General features: G+C 40.2%; 1 protein-coding gene across 3 annotated transcripts in view; it reads right to left on the reverse strand.

The window, feature by feature from the left end:
- FMN1 (formin 1) overlaps positions 1–19,240 on the reverse strand; it is a 391,346-nt gene that overhangs the window by 76,357 nt on the left and 295,749 nt on the right. For all 3 annotated transcript variants that reach the window (XM_047075353.1, XM_047075352.1, XM_047075354.1), the window contains one exon: positions 18,966–19,058. In XM_047075353.1, coding sequence (XP_046931309.1) covers positions 18,966–19,058 — 93 coding nt within the window. The remainder of the gene's footprint in view (positions 1–18,965; positions 19,059–19,240) is intronic.

The following is a 19,240-nucleotide window of genomic DNA, read 5'->3' on the forward strand; positions in this document are numbered from 1 at the left end:
TGTGCTCCACCAGCAGACGCCTGTCCTGAGGCAAAATGGGGAAAAGATGACCACTTCTACAGATGTCACACTGAAAGGATCACTGAATGCTCTTGCCTTATTTATGTGGCTCCACCCAGAGACACTCCCAGTCTGAAGAATTTCAAAGGTCCTAGGAGATAGAGGTAGGGGGCTGGGAAAGGGATGAATGCAAGAGGAAAAGTGGTGAGGAAAGAAAAAAAAGACCAGGATGGTAGGAAAGATGCTGGGCAAAGATAGTGATGCCTGAACAAGGAAGATTCTGGAGGGCATGTTATAAGAAACCAAAAACGTGAGGGGAGAGGGGGAAGCAGAGAGAAAACAGAAAGCTACAGAAGAAGGCAGAGAAAACGGAGGTAAGAGGGAAAAGAAAATTGAAAGCAGAAGGAGACAGAGGAAAAAAAAAAAAGTGAGGAGGTGATACCAATGTCTGGAGAAAGAACAAAGGAAATGCAATGCGTGGGCTTAGGCTGAGACTGGCCTGGGTACTGGGGGACCGGTGTCTGATCTCTATGTGCCTCAAGGAAAGATAAATGGTAAATTCAGGGGAGCCCTCCACAAAGCCTGTGGGTATTTTGAATCCAAGAAGAAACATACTGGCCAGGGTGAAATGCTCAAGTAAACACAAACTACAACAGCCCTGTGGTGACGAGTGACCTGACTGCGAGTCTGACAAGGCCATGGGCGGCCCAGCAGCCCAGGAGGCTCCAGACTGTTCCTGGCATCCAGTCTGTGTGTACAACACAAATGGCCATTTCAAGGGGAGAAGAAAAAAAAACAAAACAAAACTGTGTTCAACTGGGTGACCTCTCTTGTCAGCATTTGGCTAATTAAGGAAAGATATTACCTACAGATCTCTAGGTCTTGGTCCTATTTCCTGCTCGTTAAAAAAAATGGTTTAATGAGAAGAAAAAAAATCAAGGAACCAGAATAGAAATTATTTTTTTCCCCCAAATGCGCTGACTGGCAGTGGTTGCTTTGCCAAAAATGCTTGAACAATAGGATTTTGACACGAAGACTGAAATCTAAACAGCATGAAGAAATCTCGAAAGCTGAGCAGTCCCCATTATCTCATGCTTGCACGACTACAGTCCAAAAGATGAGTGAGGATTCTCCGTTTGTGCAAGCGGGGTGGCGGGCCAAGGCCCTGACAGAGCCACTAATTGCCCATCTGCTTGTTTACACAGACCAGGGATGGTGGCCGGACAAACAGCTCATTTCCCTTGAAAGTGGACCAAACTGGGGGGGAGCCTGTCATATGTGACAGAGGACGAGCAGGCAGAATTCTCATGGAAACACGATTCCAGATCAAAGCTGGCAGCCAGCAAGCTGAACAAAGACTGGTTCGAGTAGCTGGCTTTCCCTAGGTAGGGTCAGGCCCACCACTTTCTGCATCCTATCCACTCACACCACCACTCCCTGTGGTCAGGCAATTTTGACATATTCAGATACAAGGATCGGCCAGAGAGTGTCACCACCAAGCTAACTTCCAAGGCTTCTACAGGTAAGAGGACTCTGTTCCAGTGAATTTCTTCACCCTTTTAGACTTCCCTTGACACTTGACATGTGCTATGCTGTATACCTGCTTACTGTTGTAGAGTCCTTCTTGTCGCCTGAACTAGACTATGAGCTACTTGAGGACAAAAACCCGAAGCCCCTGGATCCCACAGCAGGACACTTTCCTAGTGAAGACCCATTAGCCAGAAAATGCCTATGGTTGTTAATGATGATTAGCAACTTCTGACATTGTTTTTGCTTGTTTGCTTATATCAGAAGGTTGGTTTTCTTGAGACAAGAGATCCAGACCTCTTGGTTACCCCATCATTGGCTGACTGTAGAAACCAGCAATGCCTGGCACGTATCAGACTCCTGGAAATAAGACTGAGAAGATTGTCTTAAGGAACTATTTCTCCTCAAAATGAGAATGGGTTTAAAAAAAAAATCTATCTCTGTACTGCCCTTAGTGATTGTCAATGTGTAGCAATATGGCCATGAAGTAGAAATTATCCAGAATTTACTATAGGTACACCAAAGATTGTATACGTAAAGGGAGGAAGATCGACAATAATAAGTCAGGCAAACAAATTTCAGATTTGGTGCTTTGAGCATTCAGAGTGCCACATATTAGAAATGTAATAAACTAGTGTTGAATAAACCTGAAAAGGGACCAGCTCTCTCAAGGAGGGGTACTGTGGCCCTGGGATCCCCACTGACAGGTCAGTGACAGTCCGAGGTCTGTGGGTCCCACCCCAGTGCACCATTCATCCTTCACCTCAGCTTTCTGCTTATCACTGCTGTGTCCCAGCCCTTGGTGAGTGAGCATCTAGAGTTGCTGTGTCAGTGGCAGGGCACAGAAAAGCCAGAAGGAGAAGAGGTTTCTTTTTTATGGCAAGAGCTGAGGACAGGTCACCTCTAAGATTACCGTACCCTCAAGAGAAGCTGTGATGCTATCTGAATATCTAGTTGGTGATAGCAGTATTTTCCCCAAATCAGTAGTAGAAGAACGGGAACATTTGCTATCAGCACCTTAAAAACACTCCTAAGGAGCTAACAGCACGGTTTAAAATGTTACTAGGGAGTTAATCTCTGCAGATAATTGCATGCAAGTGACTAAAACCATTTTTTGCTTGAAATGTAGAATAGGTACATGAAAGGCATCCTCGATGACGTGGGATTCCACATGCAGGCAAGTTACAGGGATCCCAGAAGCTTGGCTATGTCATCAAGCACCACAGCAAAGATGGCCGCCTGAGGAAGAGGCGGTCCTGTGGGCAGTGGAGCAATGTTTTGGGATGATGAGGAGAGCCACCCAAGAGGGAGGCAGAATGTGTGAGAATTGGGCACAAACACAGGAGGAAGCTGTGTCAGGGATGTGCATGTCCCATGCAGAGCAATGAGTGGACTGAAATTCTGGACAACTGGAGTCCCAGAAATAAGTATGAATGCATACAACTGGTTAATTCTGAAATATGAGAAACAGTTGTTTAAAGAAGAAAAGAAGACTTCCTCACTCCACCCTCCCACTCTTTGGAAGATACACACAGACAAGAGTGTCACACAGTACAAAAGGTTTGTATTACACTGAAACTGTTGCTCAAAGAGGGACTTACACATAGGAACAAAATTTAAAAACAAACAAACCACAACATTTATCACAGTTTATCCAGCCAGTGGTTTTTCTTTATCCCTTTGGCTATTACTTTAGATATTTTTGCTTGGAATTTTTTTTTCCTTTTTCCTGACAGCTCATTGATCTTGGTTGAGCTTGGATTATCACTGTTTGCGAGAAACAATTTAGGCTACTTTTCTAGCTTGTTCCTCCTTAGTTGCTTCTTGGATGTTGTCCATTTAACATTTTTGAGAAATCTGTCTCTGTCTGTCTGTCTCTCTCTCTAAATATAGACACATATACGGTATTTTAATCTCAAAGTACATGTAGTGTGCCCCTGGAGCACTGGAGGAGAGGTTACATAAATCCAAGGAAACAATGCCATTATTTTAAATTAAGGTAGGTAGAGTTTCAGATTGATCCACCTGGAAGATGTAATAAAAACTTAAGAGCTTTAATTTAAATTCCAAATTCTGGCTTCTTACCTATATTTTCACAAACAGAACTGGTAGATAAACTAGCAATTGAAAGAACTATTATTTTCAGTGTGATTCACTTTTTTTTTTTTTTTAATGTTTATTCATCTTTGAGAGAGAATGAGACAGAGTACAAGCAGGGGAAGGACACAGAGCGAGGGAGACACAGAATCTGAAGCAGGCTTCAGGCTCCGAGCTGTCAGCACAGAGTCCAACGCGTGGGGTTCAAACTCACAAACTGAGAGATCATGACCTGAGCTGGAGTTGGATGCTTAACCAACTGAGCCACCCAGGCGCCCCTATTCTCAGTGTGATTTATAAGTGACTCTTAAATCTATACATTCCATCAGCCACTCCCTCAGCTCCAGCTCTATCAGAAAGCATTTTAAAGCCTATCTATGCATAGTGCAGTATTTTCTCTGTTATTCAGTAGGTCATATAGATAAGACTGTCAGCTACAACAACCTTGACAAGCACAACAAGAACTCATACAAGTACAAAGGACATATCCTCATCTCACTTGACCATATTGTCTGCTGTAGCTAAGAAGATTCTTCATGAATCTCTAAAACATTCTTTACCCTCCTGGGACCAAACTCAACTCTATGGATTCATATAAGATTATAATAAGCCAGCAAATGCTTTTCTGGCAGGAGAGTACCACTCAATCTTCAGCTGTGTCAGAGCGAGCATCACTAACCTGGTCACTGAGGGACCAGAAAGCAAATCCTGATCCATTAGAAAGGCAGGCAGAATTTACCACTGGGCTTCAGAGTGAACAAGAGGGCAAGAGTACGGGAAAGGAGACACCCACATTCCCAACTGTGTCCATTTTCTGATAAGTTATTTCTTTGAGAGGTATAAAAATAGTTAAATCTACACCTTAAAGTGAGCATTTATACTGACAATAAGAATATGGCAGCTCAAACATTCTCTTCTTTCTTATGCTTGTGTTGGAAAAGCAAGTGACTTTTGGGCTTTATGGTTTTTCAATGCACTGAACCATATTTAAAATAGGATGATGATAAGGTTGCAGGAAAGTGCCCAGGAGAGTAGGTTCAATGCCATTTGTCCCCGGGAGAAGGAAGGAGGAGAGTCTTCAACATGTCAAATGCACAAAATGTTGAGTTCTCAGAGGATTGATTTGTTAGGGCTCCAACTCCAAGGAGAAAAATATCAAAAAAAGTGGAATAGACATTGTAGCAAATGGGGCTTTATATTGACTTCCAGGAAATACATCCTGGTTGATGGTGATGGTTTTCATGTGCTAAAATAGGCATGTAACATGTGAGTCATATGTTAAGGTGGGTTTGTGAGGCTACTGTCTATGAGGCTGTTTACTTCTTCCCATGTAGTAACACAGAAATTAAGGAGGTTTCTTTAGAGGGATATTGAGGAGAATGACAAAACCTCATTCCCTGGAAACCTCATCTATCTTGAACAAGTCATGAGGACCAGAGCAAACACATCTATATTTTGCTATTTATCTTACCTCTAAAGAAGACAATGATGCCTTTTCTTAGGGCAAGTGCTAATGGTCAGCTTTGCAAATCCTGATAGACTAAGTCAAATAAAAGCCAGGATCTACTAGTTGAGAGTCTAGACATCAAGGACATGAAACTGAGGAACAATCAATTAAACATAATGGTAGCTTGGCCTCCATTAAACATAATGGCCTCCAGGATGGCCACCATCACTTTTTTCCTTCCTTGTATACAGCACTGTTCTCCACTAGCATGTGGAGTCTATTGGTCTATTTCCTTGCAACTGGGCCAGCTTGTAACTTCTTCGACCTAAAGTGACACGATGTCTTATCCCTAGACTTTAAGAGGATTGGTAGTTTCTGCTTCCCTTTTCTTGCAACATTTTCCCTGGACAGAGCTAGCAATTCTGTAAGTAGTCTAACTACACTTAGGTCACCATGCTATGAGGAAGCCCAAGCCATGTGGAGGGGTTACGTGGATTCAGACATTACACAGGATCCAGCCAGTCTCCACCTGTGCCACCCACCCCAGCCCAGGATCCAGACACATGCATGAAGAAGTCATCTGCTGATTGCAAAGTCACCTTCTGGCTCCAACCTCATGTAAACCCAGAACAAGAACCACTCAGTTCAGTCTAGGCAACCCACAGAACTGTGGGAGATGGTAATAAATTGTCAATTTAAGCTACTAAGTGTTGAGGTGGTTGGTTATATAGCAAGAGATAACCAGAATATGCCCTATAGATTCCTAATGCCAACAGGCTATCATCTCCACTAGCAAATATAAATTCCAGAGGCAAGGTTGTGCTCATCTTGCTCATCCTTCTAACAATATCAAGTACCACAGTGTCTAGGACATAAGAAGGTCTTAATATTTAATGAACAGTTTGAACAGCTGTATCTGTGCTAGCGTGGTAAAAGCAGGACCCATGGTCCACAAAGTACCTTAGATGAAACTAAATCTGACTTTGCTTAAGAAATCAAAGTCACAGCAAAGCACAAAGGAACATAAGGAGAGGGTAAAGGGAAGGCAGAGAACAAGTATTTACGCATATGACTATGGTGGATATTGTACTAGATGGCTGATGCATGCTACCTGATTTGATTCTCACAGTAACCTTATATAGTACTGGTGTTATCACCTCTGTCTTTGAGCTGCGAGAACTCAGTCTTGTTTGGATGAAGTAAGTTTTCCTGAGGTCAGATAGTTAGGGAAGAGATTTGAATTCAGGTTTGTGTAATTCTAAAGCCAGCCCTCTCTTCACTAGTCTCCTGGGAGACTACAACAGAAACAATAAGAAAATAATTTGAAAGAGATGCAAAACCCATCCCTTGAATCTTATCCAGGACTATCTAGCTCCAGTAATTGCTGTCAACATGTTGGAACCCGTTTCCCCACATGAAGCTCAGACCAATTACAATTAATGCCACAGCCATGACTATAAACTGGGAACCAATGCCAGAGGAAGCTTAAGTTTAAGAAAGCAGATGATCACGCACATATATTATGTTAGCAATTAGGCTTAATCCTAGAATCGTGAAACCGAAGGGAAGATTTTAAGGGAAGAATAGTGCCTTCCTGGAAAGAATAGCAATTCAGATATTTTAGTGGATTCCTACATTACCTACTTGAATATATTACACTTCCCTACAATTATTATGACTATTCCACCTTTCATTTATTTCAGCAAGGAAATGGGATGGTGAGACAGCTCAGTAGGCAGATGGTTTGTTCCTTTCAATGAACAATTTGAATGTCAACAAGTTCGTAGATGCTAGGGGGAGAGGGGAAGTGGTAAATAACAAAGGTCCTGGTTGCAGACTCAGAAGTGGAGAAAGGATGTGCTATCAAGGATCGGCACTTCAAGAAGCTAAGCACTTAAGTTCTGCCAAATTTACGAAAGGATATGAACTGATACTGCGTATTTCCTACAGTGGATAAAAAAAACCTTCTCTATCCCTGTTGAAAACAATTATGATCTACTCAAATGCAAATTTTTCATTTTCAGAAGAAAAAATAGTAGAAATCAACCAAAAGTTGAATATAAAAACTGGTAGAGAAAAGTAGGTATATTTCTTCTCAATTCAAAAGATTAATAAAAGGATTAAAAAAATGATCACATTCTCTAGCCTCAGCTTGCAGCCTTTCAAAGTCTCATATGCTATAAAACAGAGTTGAATGTTCTGGTAATTAACAGTTATCAAAGATAAAATCATTTACGCTAGTGGTGTTTACTGTCATCTCCAATCACTTTTAGCCTCTGAGACGAGGCGCTTGGACTTTGTGGGTCTCAAGGATCATATGTTTGCAGTTTAACTCAGTGGCCACTAGGTGGTAATATTGTTGATTTGGGTAGCCATGACATGAGCTCCACAAGGCATGCCATCTTTAATGGAATTATGTAAATACTTTCCATTATTAAGATGTAACTACAGAAATTATAATTAGACTTAAAAATATTCTAATGGTGAAAGGATACAATCCTGTAGGAAACCACTGCTTTTGGCATACTTTTAGAGGAGATGGACAAGATGGTTTTCCTTCTAGTACTTAAGACTTTTCACTGGAATTATTACTTGCCATTTGAATTCAGAACTGCAGCTATTCACACCACTGAGAAAGTAACACTTTTGTGATGGACTTTCTGAGCTCCACTCTCGGAACCATCTGATAAGATTGAGATAAAATGATATCTTGTGATATCATACGATAAAATGAGAACTTAACAGTAGCAGCAGGTGCTGACAATATAGAGTGCCAGGCTCTGTGCTAAATGCTCCACACACATTATCTCATTCAGTTCTGGACTCCTACTAGTGCTGCCACAATTCTTTTACAGCAAAAGTGACTCAGCAGAAGAAGAAACAGACCTGTATTATTTGAAAGAATGAAGAGATCTTTCCAGAGTTGTACATTATCTGCAAAATCACATATTATATAATATGTATTCTGCAAAACAATTCCCAGAAGGCAGTATAGGTGTCAAGTTCTTCCAGCATAAAGAACACAATAACTGAGTGATTCGAAGAGAAGCCATGTGATGGCAACTGCAATCAATCACTGATTAAAACCTTGCCGATAGTTGTCAAGAATCCAAAGAGGAAGTGGTGGTGGTGCCAACAATTACATGAAGCAATTTATCATGAAAACAACTATTATGCAAGAATGCAGATCTCAATACTGACTCCAGAAAATACTTAACTACTTGTCACCACAATTCTTTCCAAAGCACAGATGACCCTTCTTGTCACTGCTAGGGAAGGTAGAAGGAGGGCTTCTATCCGGACTCCAGGAACAGGAGTCCCTGGGGGTTATGCTATGGCAGGCAAGTCAGCTACTCTCCTATTTTTCTCATTTTGATGCTGAGAGAAAACAGTAATTTCTAGTTACCCACAAGGGTCTTGGGACACAGATAAAATAGGTGCTCTTCTGGGTTATTAGGACAGCATAGTACCAACATTGAGACTGAGATCACACTGACCTTGAGTAAGTTACTGAAATCCTCACAGGTTCCTTATCTGGAAAGTTGTTAAAAACAAAATCAACTTCAAAGAGCTAGTGCAGAGATTAAATGAAGCGCTGTGCTTCAACCTTTGAAGTCAAGAAGCATCCTTCCAACTCCCTTGAGGGAGTTGGAAGACTTGAGGGAAATTTTCAACCAACTGGTGTTTCTCACAGAAGGCAGGGGCGGGATAATAATTATGCTCTAAAAATAACGTATTTATTGATGCTCTATAGTCATATGATGTTGTCTTATTTAATCTTCATAATGATACTATACAGCAGACACTACTATTCCCATTTTACAGATAAGAAGAAAAAGACTCAGAGAAAATTACAAACCTGTCCAACATCACACAGGAAAGTTAAGTGGTAAAGTTAGGGTTCAGACACAGGTCTTCTAACTTCATACACAATGCTCTTTCTGTTATATTCAGAAAATTTAAACAAAAAACCCCTTTTTAATCAAAAGGTGTACATGTAGTCATGATTGGAAGATTAAATATTGTGATTATGGCTTCGTATCAAGAATAAGACTTAAAAAAAAAGTATAAGACTTCAGAAGTTCCTAAAACCCTGGTTCTAGGGAACACAAGTTAGTCTATTTCTAGTTTTCCAAAACAAGCCAATGAAATATGCAAAGGGAATTCACAAGTAGGCAAGAAGGTCTATACCTAGAAAGAGGCCGGCTCACTTGGCGTCATGCCCTTCTTCTACCTGGGGATGTTTCTACTCATCAAACAGGGGCTTGTAGCTCCAGAATCTTAAAGGATCTTGGAGTCTGCCATGATGAAGGGAAATGAAGGGATTACATCAACACCAAAAATACCATCATGAGGTGGGCACTAGTAATACTTTACTACCTACATGGTTAAAAGCTTTACTCAAAGTTGTAAAGGTATAGTTGTTAAGGTATAGTCCCTGTTCCACCAAAGCAGCTTGGTCTCATAGGTTTGGAGCTGTTGCGGTGGGCATATGCGTGCATGCATGTGCACATCTGTCTAAATATCTGGGCTCTAGAGAAGACCCAGTAAGAGTTAATAATACTTACCCTACCTTTCCCTCCAACCCAAACCACTACCATCTCTCTTCCACTTGCATGTAGTTCTGAGACACTGTTTACAAACAGCAGACAAAACCTCTCTTTCAAAAATTACAGGTAAGGCTTAAAATACATACATCCATAGACAAGGTCAGATTCTTAAAATCATCTTAATTATAAATGAATGATAACTGGTCCTCCCCTGCAGGCCTGAGTCAGGGTAATTTCAAAAGTAGGCTCCTATACTCTCACCCTGTATGCTCAGGAAACAGTTCATCAAAAGTCATGGTGAGCTAAAAGGACCCAGGTGAAATGGAGAACAAGACTATGGAAACAGGGACCAAAAGATGAGGAAAAAGTAAAATGCTCTACATATTCAAGCAAAGAGGCCTCTCATGGACATTTCAGTTAGAGCTATCACACGAGCATGGCAGAACCATGAACAAAATGAGTAAAGGCAGTTTAAGTCCAGAAGAAAGAACTTGAGGGACTTTAGTGTGTGTGTGTGTGTGTATACGAGAGCATTAGGAAAGAAAGCCAAGGTACTAGCTCATAGATCTGGCTCTCCTTTCATGAGAGAAGGAAAACACAAAAAAAATGTCCTCAAATTTCCTTCTAAGTGGTCCAGTTCAGCCCTGAGAGGAGGGAAAGAGGCTGTGAATGAGAGCATTTAATTCCTAATTCCTTGGAAATTGTACATGAAGGGCTAGGTTCAGCAGGCTAAGGGACCCCAACTGGTACCACAATGGGAAAAGCCTGAAAGGGGAGACAATCTTGAAAGAAAAAATGTAAGTACCAAAGTACCATAGAAAGTGTTGTTTTTTTTTTAAATAGTTGTTTAATTGTTTTGAAGAGGTACACATTGATTAGAAGATTTATGAAGAGTCTGTGTGCCATATCTGAACCTCACCCATCTTTTTTCTATCCACTACAGCAATGAACCTGTCTGGTCATTTTTAGGGGTGATATTTTAAATATTTCACAATAGCCTGGGGCCCACTAAACAGGACAGATTACCTGCATGGTTGAGATGGTAAGAATCAGCTAAATATCAGTCCCTAAGATTAGTTTCCTATTTGTCCTCAGAGATTTTTGTTTAGTGTCCATTTTTATTATTAATAATGGTAATATTCCTACTCTTCTGACCCTTGTTTTCCACTTAAAATATACCTTAGAGATTCTTCCATGACAATAGATACATTTCCTCATTTTTTTTTTAAAGCAGATGCTTAGTATTCCATACTTCCATATGGAAGTACTATAATTTGACAATTTCATTACTGATGGTCATTGAGATCGTTACCAATCTTTTGCTGCTACAAACAATGTCTGAATAAGTAGCATGGCACATAAATCACTTTGCATGTGTAAACATCTGAGGGTATGCATTGAGAAGTAGAACTGACAAGTCAAAAGACACGTGCATATGTAGCTTTCATAGACACTGCTAAATAGAACTCTATATGGAGTGTAACAATTTCCACTTTCACAAGCAATAGAGAACAGGGGTTTACTGCACTGCACTGCCAACAGAGTTTGCTACCAAACTTTTATAACTTTGCCAGTCTTAGAAAGAATGGAGTTTCAGTGGGATTTCTTTTGTATTTATTTTGAGAACAGCATCTTTTCACATGTTTGAAGAGCAGTTTCGGCCACTGTTCACATTATTGGCCTTTGTACTGAATATTGGTCTTGTTTCTCAACATCTAGGAGCTCTTATATATTGTGTAGACTGATCTTTTGTGTGTGATAGGAGTTGCAAATCTGAGGCTGACGCTTATTAATTTTCATTATAATAAGGAAGCATATGTTAATGTTTTATTGAGCTTTAAATGGAGAATGGATGTTGAATTTTGGCCAGTGCCTTTTAAAGAGATGACCATATGAGTTTTCCTGTTAGAGAGATTAACAGTGATGAATTATGTTAACAGACTTCCCAATATCATATCATCTTTACATTGTGGAAATAAACTCAATTTGACCATAAAATGTATTGTTGTATTTAAACATTTAAAACTACAGTGAAATTGGTCTGTAGTTTTCTTTCTTTGGGAAGGGGGGGGGGGCTGGGTAGGTGGGTACAATGTTTTCCAGAAATTTATATTAGTATTATACACACACACAATTAATTTAGTTATTTTTCCTCTTGTTGCAAAATTTTCACTGGAAATAAAGGAAAAGAAAAAGAGAACTAGAGTTATTGGAAAGACAACTTATTGGATGTTTGGCCAGAAAAGAAAAATGAAGTAAGTTAAAGATATAAAGGGGGGGGGTGGTCAGTAGGGAGGGAAAGAACAAGAGAGGGGAGAGGAAGCAAAGAGAGGGAGGAAGAAGTGGAGAGAGGGAGAGATAAGCTAACTTGGTGGGGCGGGGGGGAGGGATTGTGCTCTTTGCAGAAATTTCTGGGAAAAAACAAAACCAAACAAAACAAACTGATTCAAACTAACCCTTTCAGGAAAGAGTCTACTTAATAAAACCTTTGATAAAATAGTCGCTCCATTTTCTGAAGACTACTGCTGTGTTACTGTGGTGACCCAGAAATCACAACAATCTTAGTTCTTGACCATTTGATGTTATCTGGAGCCAGCCTTGCTGGTTTGTTTTGTTTTGTTTGAATAGTGAGGTGTACAAGATCTTGATTTGGCCCAACAGAGTAGTGTGCTTTCTCCTGGCCATAGTTCTTCCTTCTACAACACAATACTGTAGAGGATGTAAGAATTATTTCTTCTCACAGGTCACACTGTCCAGATCACTGGTTCTTTCTGTTCTCTGTAAGCTTGATGCTTGAATATTCTGGGGGTTGAAGAGATTACCTAAGAACCTGATTTTAGTCTATGGTTTGAGGTTCAGTAATGGACCTTATCAATCTAATCTAAGTATTTATTAAGAATGGATTACATGCATATTTGTGAGGGAGAAAGATGTTTTGATACCCAGGAGGTTTGACCACAGATGTGCATTATAGACCAAAAGTGCATCTCACCAGATTCTGCTATGATTTACCAGTTCTGAAAGAATTTAAACAGGAAACTCACAGAGGGGGAAAAATAGCCTCCAGGTGCTTTACAAGATTCAGGCTGCTCCTTCATTAATTCCACAATAATTATTAACACCTATCATGGGCCAGGCTGAGGCTCCATTATGTTAGGATGAGAAAGTAAATAGAACCAGATCATCTATTTAAATGATTCTTTTAGCATTCAATGTGGGCAATCAGAGTTGTTTTATTTGTTTCTTAGTTTTTTGTAAATGTATATATTTACTTATTACTAGATAAGTGTCTTGACATTAAGAATATCTCTAATCTCAGCTGGTCAAAGAACTTTGGAGGATAGTGTGATAAAGTAGGACTGGCACAGCTCATTAAGATTCATTTCGATTTGGTTCCATTCATGGATGCCAGCTGAAACTAATGGAGAATGAGATAGGGCCAAGTGTGGGAGACGGCTAGTCTTAGCACCAGGTTAGGTTCCAGCCCTCCCTGCCGAAGCTATAAATACAAATGACCAATTTAACAGCATGCAAAGACCACCTACAAGATCTATACCTAGGATCTAATCAGTTGCTCTGCGCCTTCTTTCAATTACAGGATCCCTGCCATGTTTATGGGGACTTTTAATGTGAGCATCACATTTTTGAAGGCCATATCATTATGACTATGTTTGATCTGAGGGTGGGAAAACATGAGCTCAAATAATGCCTGCACAAGGTTACTCTGAACTGAGCTGTAAATTGGAATCAACAAGAGCCTACTGTGGAAAAGCAAAACCATGTAAGGGAAAAGGCTTGATACTGTGGAGATTGCAACTCTGAAAAATGGTGCCATTAAAATTACTTTCTATTCTACACAGGAAATGAAATTAGTTAAGAACAAGTACCACAATTTTGTCAAGTCACACTATTTAAGGGCATTTTGAGAAGCGAAAGATGACACAAGGGCAAACACATCATCTCCACTTGAGTGTGGCAACAGGATATGATTTACAAAAGAAAAATTAAATCATCATGAGTGTTATAAGAACTGAATTGAAGCTCATATAAAAAATCAGTGTAACCATGAATCAACTGAGTCATCACACATGGGTGATTTCTCAGGAATAAAGAACTCAATTGCTTAAGACTTTATGAGTGATAAGACTCCTAATAGAAAATTGGCTTGTCTGCCAAATACTCAGATATTATGAAAGTATGGAAGTATCTTTTCTCAATTGTGGTTATTATATCCTGTACTTAGATACTTTGATACTACAGGAACTTCTCATCTTATACCCTTTCTTTGGGCTTTTTCATTCATTCCTATGACTTCAACTTCCACCCTCTCCCGTCCCATCCAGTGCTCTCTCATGAACCCAAAATCTCCACCGGCATGTGTCTCTTGCATGTGTCAAATGAACGTGTTCAAAATGTACTGCATTGTTTTCCACCCCAAATCTGGTTCTCCTTATTGGTATCAAGCCAGTTAATCCAAGCAAGAAAAAGGGGAATGACCTGTCTCTCTTGTTTTTGTACTTCCAATGGGTCATCTAGTCCTATAACTCCTAAAAGCTTTAGAAATATGTCCCTTCCTTCATTATTTTTCTGTGGTTGCTTTTGCTCTTACCGTCATTTGCCTGGCCTACTGTGGAATAACTTGATAGACTACTTCCCTATCTTTTACTACTCTAACTCTTCTTCATGTTGCTCTTGCTTATAATGTATTTCTTGACAGCACAAAGTAAAAGGATCCCATGCACCTAATCTAAACAAACCCAGTGTGACTGTATCACTATTCCACTTTCCAAAGGCTCCACGTTGCCTATAAGATAAAGTTCAGATTGTTTAGCAAGTCATATTGGGACCCTCCTCTCCTTTTTGGTCTTGTGTTCTTCCCATATGCCCTGTGATCTCGCCACAGGAAGTCTCTTGCCATTGCCCAAATATATCATGTCTTTCCATCCTCTGCCTGGAATGCCCTTCACAACCTATCTGCTGAGAATTCCTAATCCTCTACTTCCTCATCTGTACCACAGAGTGATAACAGTGCTTATTCCAGAGGGTAGTCATGAGGCCTAAAAAAGAAAGGAGAGCTTCTCTCCCCAGAGTGTCTGGCACACTGCAAAGGTTAACTATCATCCACTGTTGTTACCATCATTATCACTATCTTTGCCTCCCCACCACCCCCCCAAACAAAAACATCTTTGTTGAAACCCTCCCCTGAGTTACCTGGAAGTGTTAGACCTTGCTCCTCTCTGAGTCTGTTTGCCTAATTATAGTACCATATTACGTCAACTTCAAACTTGATGGAATTTTCATATTTTAGCACATGCTTTCAGGGCACATCTTATAATCTATGACACATCGTGGTTTAACTGTCAACAATTTTTCATACTTAGTAGTACTTGTAATAATGGTGTTTCTTACAATGAATGGCGTATTACATGAGATAGTACACTTAAAGATGTATAACTGTCATAAAAATTCGGTTACCCAGGATAAATACTGCATGTTTATGGTGGAAGGAAAACCCCACGTTTTCTACCAGTCACTGAAACATCTACATAAAAAAGTTACTACTACTTAGAACCCCATGGTAGCCAAGAGATATTCCACTTGTATATTCTGCAACATGGCAGAGCCCTGCCTGCTGAACCACAGAGGAACAGCCTGATGAACTGGCAGGCTGCCATATCCTTCAGTTAAGCATCCGCCCCCACCTGAGCCAAACAATGGCCAGGACCAGAGCAAAAGTGGGGAGGGGCTTGCTCCTGAAACTGCATTCCAGGAACCCAGGCTTCAAGCAGAGCAAGAACTTGAAAAGGGGAGTGAAGGAATGAAATGAGAAAGGCTAAGGGCCTTGTGTCTAGACTAGTGCTGGCCCATGGAAATATATTGTGAACCACAGATATCATTTTCAGTTTTCTAGTAGCCATGCTTAAAAATGAAAAGGAACAGGCAAATTAATGTTAATAATATCTTATTTTTAACCCAATATATTCAAAATATTATTTTACCATGTAATCAATATAAAAATATCAGAAATGAAATATTTTGTGTTTTCTTATAGTAAGTCGTCAAAATCTGCTCTTGTACACTTGGAGCACATCTCAAATTGGATCAGCCACATTGCAATTGCCCAACAGCTTCATGTGGCTGGTGCCTGCCATTTATATTGGACAGTACAATTCTAGACTGATGTTTGACCAACTCAGCTACGTCATAACAGTAACAGGCTATTTCAACAGGGGCTCTTTTCACCACACAATATTGGGAATGTTTAAGGTTCCTACAATATTACATTTTATTTTTATATTTTAAAATTCTATATAAACAATAGCTTTCCTTTAAATTCTCTTTGTGCTTTGTTTTAGCTGTTTTTGTTTTAAATGTGATTTGAGATTATTCCTAATGTCCTTCCCATCTTCCTTTCACTATGTTGGTTCAAGGTGCACTGACTCCTTTATTCAGTGGCAGATCTTTTCCCAGTAAGACAGTCCCTGAGAGAGGAACAAGGAGTGAGTGATGTACAGCAGGCTCCTGAATAAACACGTTTTGTTTTGTTTTGTTTTGTTTTGTTTTAAGTAGGCTCGATGCCCAACGTGGGGCTTGAACTCACAACATTCAGAGTAGGAGTCGTGCTTCACCGACTGAGCCAGCCAGGTGCCCCTGACTGAATAAACATCATTGAAGACACACGGAATGGTGTGGTGTGAAGGGTGACCTAAGCTGGACAATGGAGTTTCTCAACCTGGGCTACACACTGGCATAATCTGGAAAGTAAATCAATAATGCTAATGCCTGGGCCCACCCCCAGAGATGCTGATGGTAGGTTTGGAGTTTGGCCTGGGTATCGGAATGTCTACAAATCTCTCCCAGGTGATTCTAGTGTGCAGCCAGGGTTGCTCTAGAGTTTTTCTAGAACATCTTACTGTTGCCACACTCTTGCCTCACTGACATAAGGTTCAGTTTGCCTCAACTCAATTTCCTCTTTCAGAACAGACCAGAAGAAACTTAACAGAGAAGAGGCTAACATACACCTCCAGACAGTAATTTGCAAATTCCCTTTCTAAGGCACTAAAGATTTTCAAGGCTCTAAATCTACTTGTATTCTCTATTTTTCCAACAACAAAAAATAGAATTCACGATATAAGTTTTAAGATGCTAGCTAGTTCCAAGAGAAAGGAGTATAAAGCCATTGTAACATATAGGCTGATAATACCTAAATATACACACTGCAGAATTTTCCAGATTTAGAATAACAATTAAAAATAAAAACAGAATCTAACAACATATGAGCCTCATTTCAAGTTAACTCTACATACTTCAAAAGCAGAAGTTATTAATTGGGGGTCAGCAAAAAGGAAACGCTTCATGCTTTTTCTTCAGGCCATTTAGGTTATATTTATATGGCATAATACTAAAGCAATGTATCTACTGTGATAACTCACATATAAAATACACCTAACTTTAGTCACATAACACATAAGGGGTGGTATCACTCTTTGCTCTTAAGATGGTACTTTGATAATATCACTTCCATCATATAAGAGGTTCAGCAGTGGCCAAGAGACAACTCCTGACTTCTGCTTCCACACAAACAAGCCCTCACCAAGGAGGAGGGAACAATGATCTCTGCACCAAACGAACAGCTGGAACGGAGTTTCTCTGACTCATGGACTGAGAATTTTCCTGCCAATTCCCAAGGTGGTTTGGCCATACTTTCTGGATTCACCCTGCTTAAATGGTCTTTTGTTGACGGTGTGGTATCACGGGGCCTTATTAACAACTAGAAAGAGCATGTTGATACATCCCCAGAGCTTCCTGCATGTATTTCCTCTGACTTTCTAGCAAAGACAAAAGCTCCCTCTAACTACCCCATGCTTTTTTACTGATATAATTGACACATAACATATTAGTTTCAGAGGTACAACACAATCATTTATGTATACACTGCAAAAGGATCATCACAATATGTCTAGTTAATATCCATCACCATACATAGTTACAACACTTTTCTTCTTCTGATGAGAACTTTTAAGATCTACTCTCTTAGCAACTTTAAAATATACAATACAGTATTATTAACTATAGTCCCCATGCTGTACAATACATTCCCATGACTTAACTTGCTTCATAACTGCAAGTTTGTGCCCCACACTTATATTATGATTCACATCATAAGCTGGATTTGAAAAAAATTGAATAGGAAATATCCACAAGGCATTAAACTTCTACATTCACTAATAGAGATCAACCAAAGTTCTCTACCCCTGCCAAAATCACGGAGGAAGGAACATAACTTAGTAAGATTTCTAAATAAGTGCATAAATGCACTAAATAAGTAGTCTCATGCCTATGACTTCGATCTACTAATCCCAAAAGGTTGATGAGGGCCAAGTGACTTCATGTGTGACATTCATTTGGCCCCAATTTTCCATTCTGAAAAGGAATAAAAATACAACAAAAGGGGCACATGGGTGGCTCAGTCAGTAAAGTGTCTGACTTTTGATTTTGGCTCAGGTCATTATGTCACAGTCTGGGGATCAAGCCCTGCATCGGGCTCTGCAGTGACAATGTGGAGCCTGCTTGGGATTCTCTCTCTCTCTTTCTCTCTCTGCCCTCCCCCCAACCACACTCACTTGCACATGTGTGTTCTCTCTTCCTCTCTCTCTCTCAAAAAAAGACATTAAAAAAATACAATACAAGTTTTTAAGATGCTACACTGATAAACCTAGGGAGATAATCACCAGCTGCTTGTTCAGGCTGACTGCAAATCTGAAAGGCATGACTGCATAAGCCTTGACTGTATGTCATTCAGCAGGTAACATGTACTGAGGATTCCCTTGGGCTCCATGAAGAGACAAAGAAAACATCTTCCCTCAAGAAGTTTACAAGAACAGGAGTAATATTCAAGGATTTAACATATTAAAAAGGGTTTGAAAGGTGATATAAAAGTAGCAGAACAGGGGCATCTGGGTGGCTCAGTTGGTTAAGTGGCCGACTTCGGCTCAGGTCATGATCTCGCAGTTAGTGAGTTCGAGCCCTGCGTCAGGCTCTGTGCTGGCAGCTCAGAGCCTGGAGCCTGCTTCCGATTCTGTGTCTCCCTCTCTCTCTGCCCCTCCCCTGCTTGCTCTCTCTCTCTCTCTCTCTCTCTCTCAAATAATAAACACTGGGGAAAAAAAGTAGCAGAACAATTCTATCTACACTGAGTAGATGGAGGAAGGAAGATGGACTGGCTCCAGTCACTGGAGCTGCTAGTGGTCAGCAGGGATGCGACGGGCCGTGGGCCTCAGAGAAAGGTCCAGGGAATGGTAGATGTTTCAGAGATTCATGGATGTGTAGCTGATGCAGTTCCCTACCTTTCTGGAAGAACTCTTCTAGTTTGTCCTTGAAAGGCTGGAGATACTCCTTCGGTGACTCCCTGCACACCACCATCATCTGTTTCTCACTTGCTGTGAAGAAAAGTTGGGAATTAGATTTCTTGAAGAACGTGTACTTGCTGAGCTTATGCTCTGTGCTATGCTCTTTGGTATTAAGTGTGCAAAATCCTTATCAATCACTGTTTAAGCAAATTCCAGGGCAAAAAAAAAAATGAAAACAAAACCAGAAGCAACACAAACAAATAAAAATAGTC

This window comes from Lynx rufus, unplaced genomic scaffold (genome assembly GCF_022079265.1).
Source record: "Lynx rufus isolate CCGP_SWC_20201006 ecotype Redwood Valley unplaced genomic scaffold, mLynRuf1.p SCAF_13, whole genome shotgun sequence".
Lineage (NCBI taxonomy): Eukaryota > Metazoa > Chordata > Mammalia > Carnivora > Felidae > Lynx > Lynx rufus.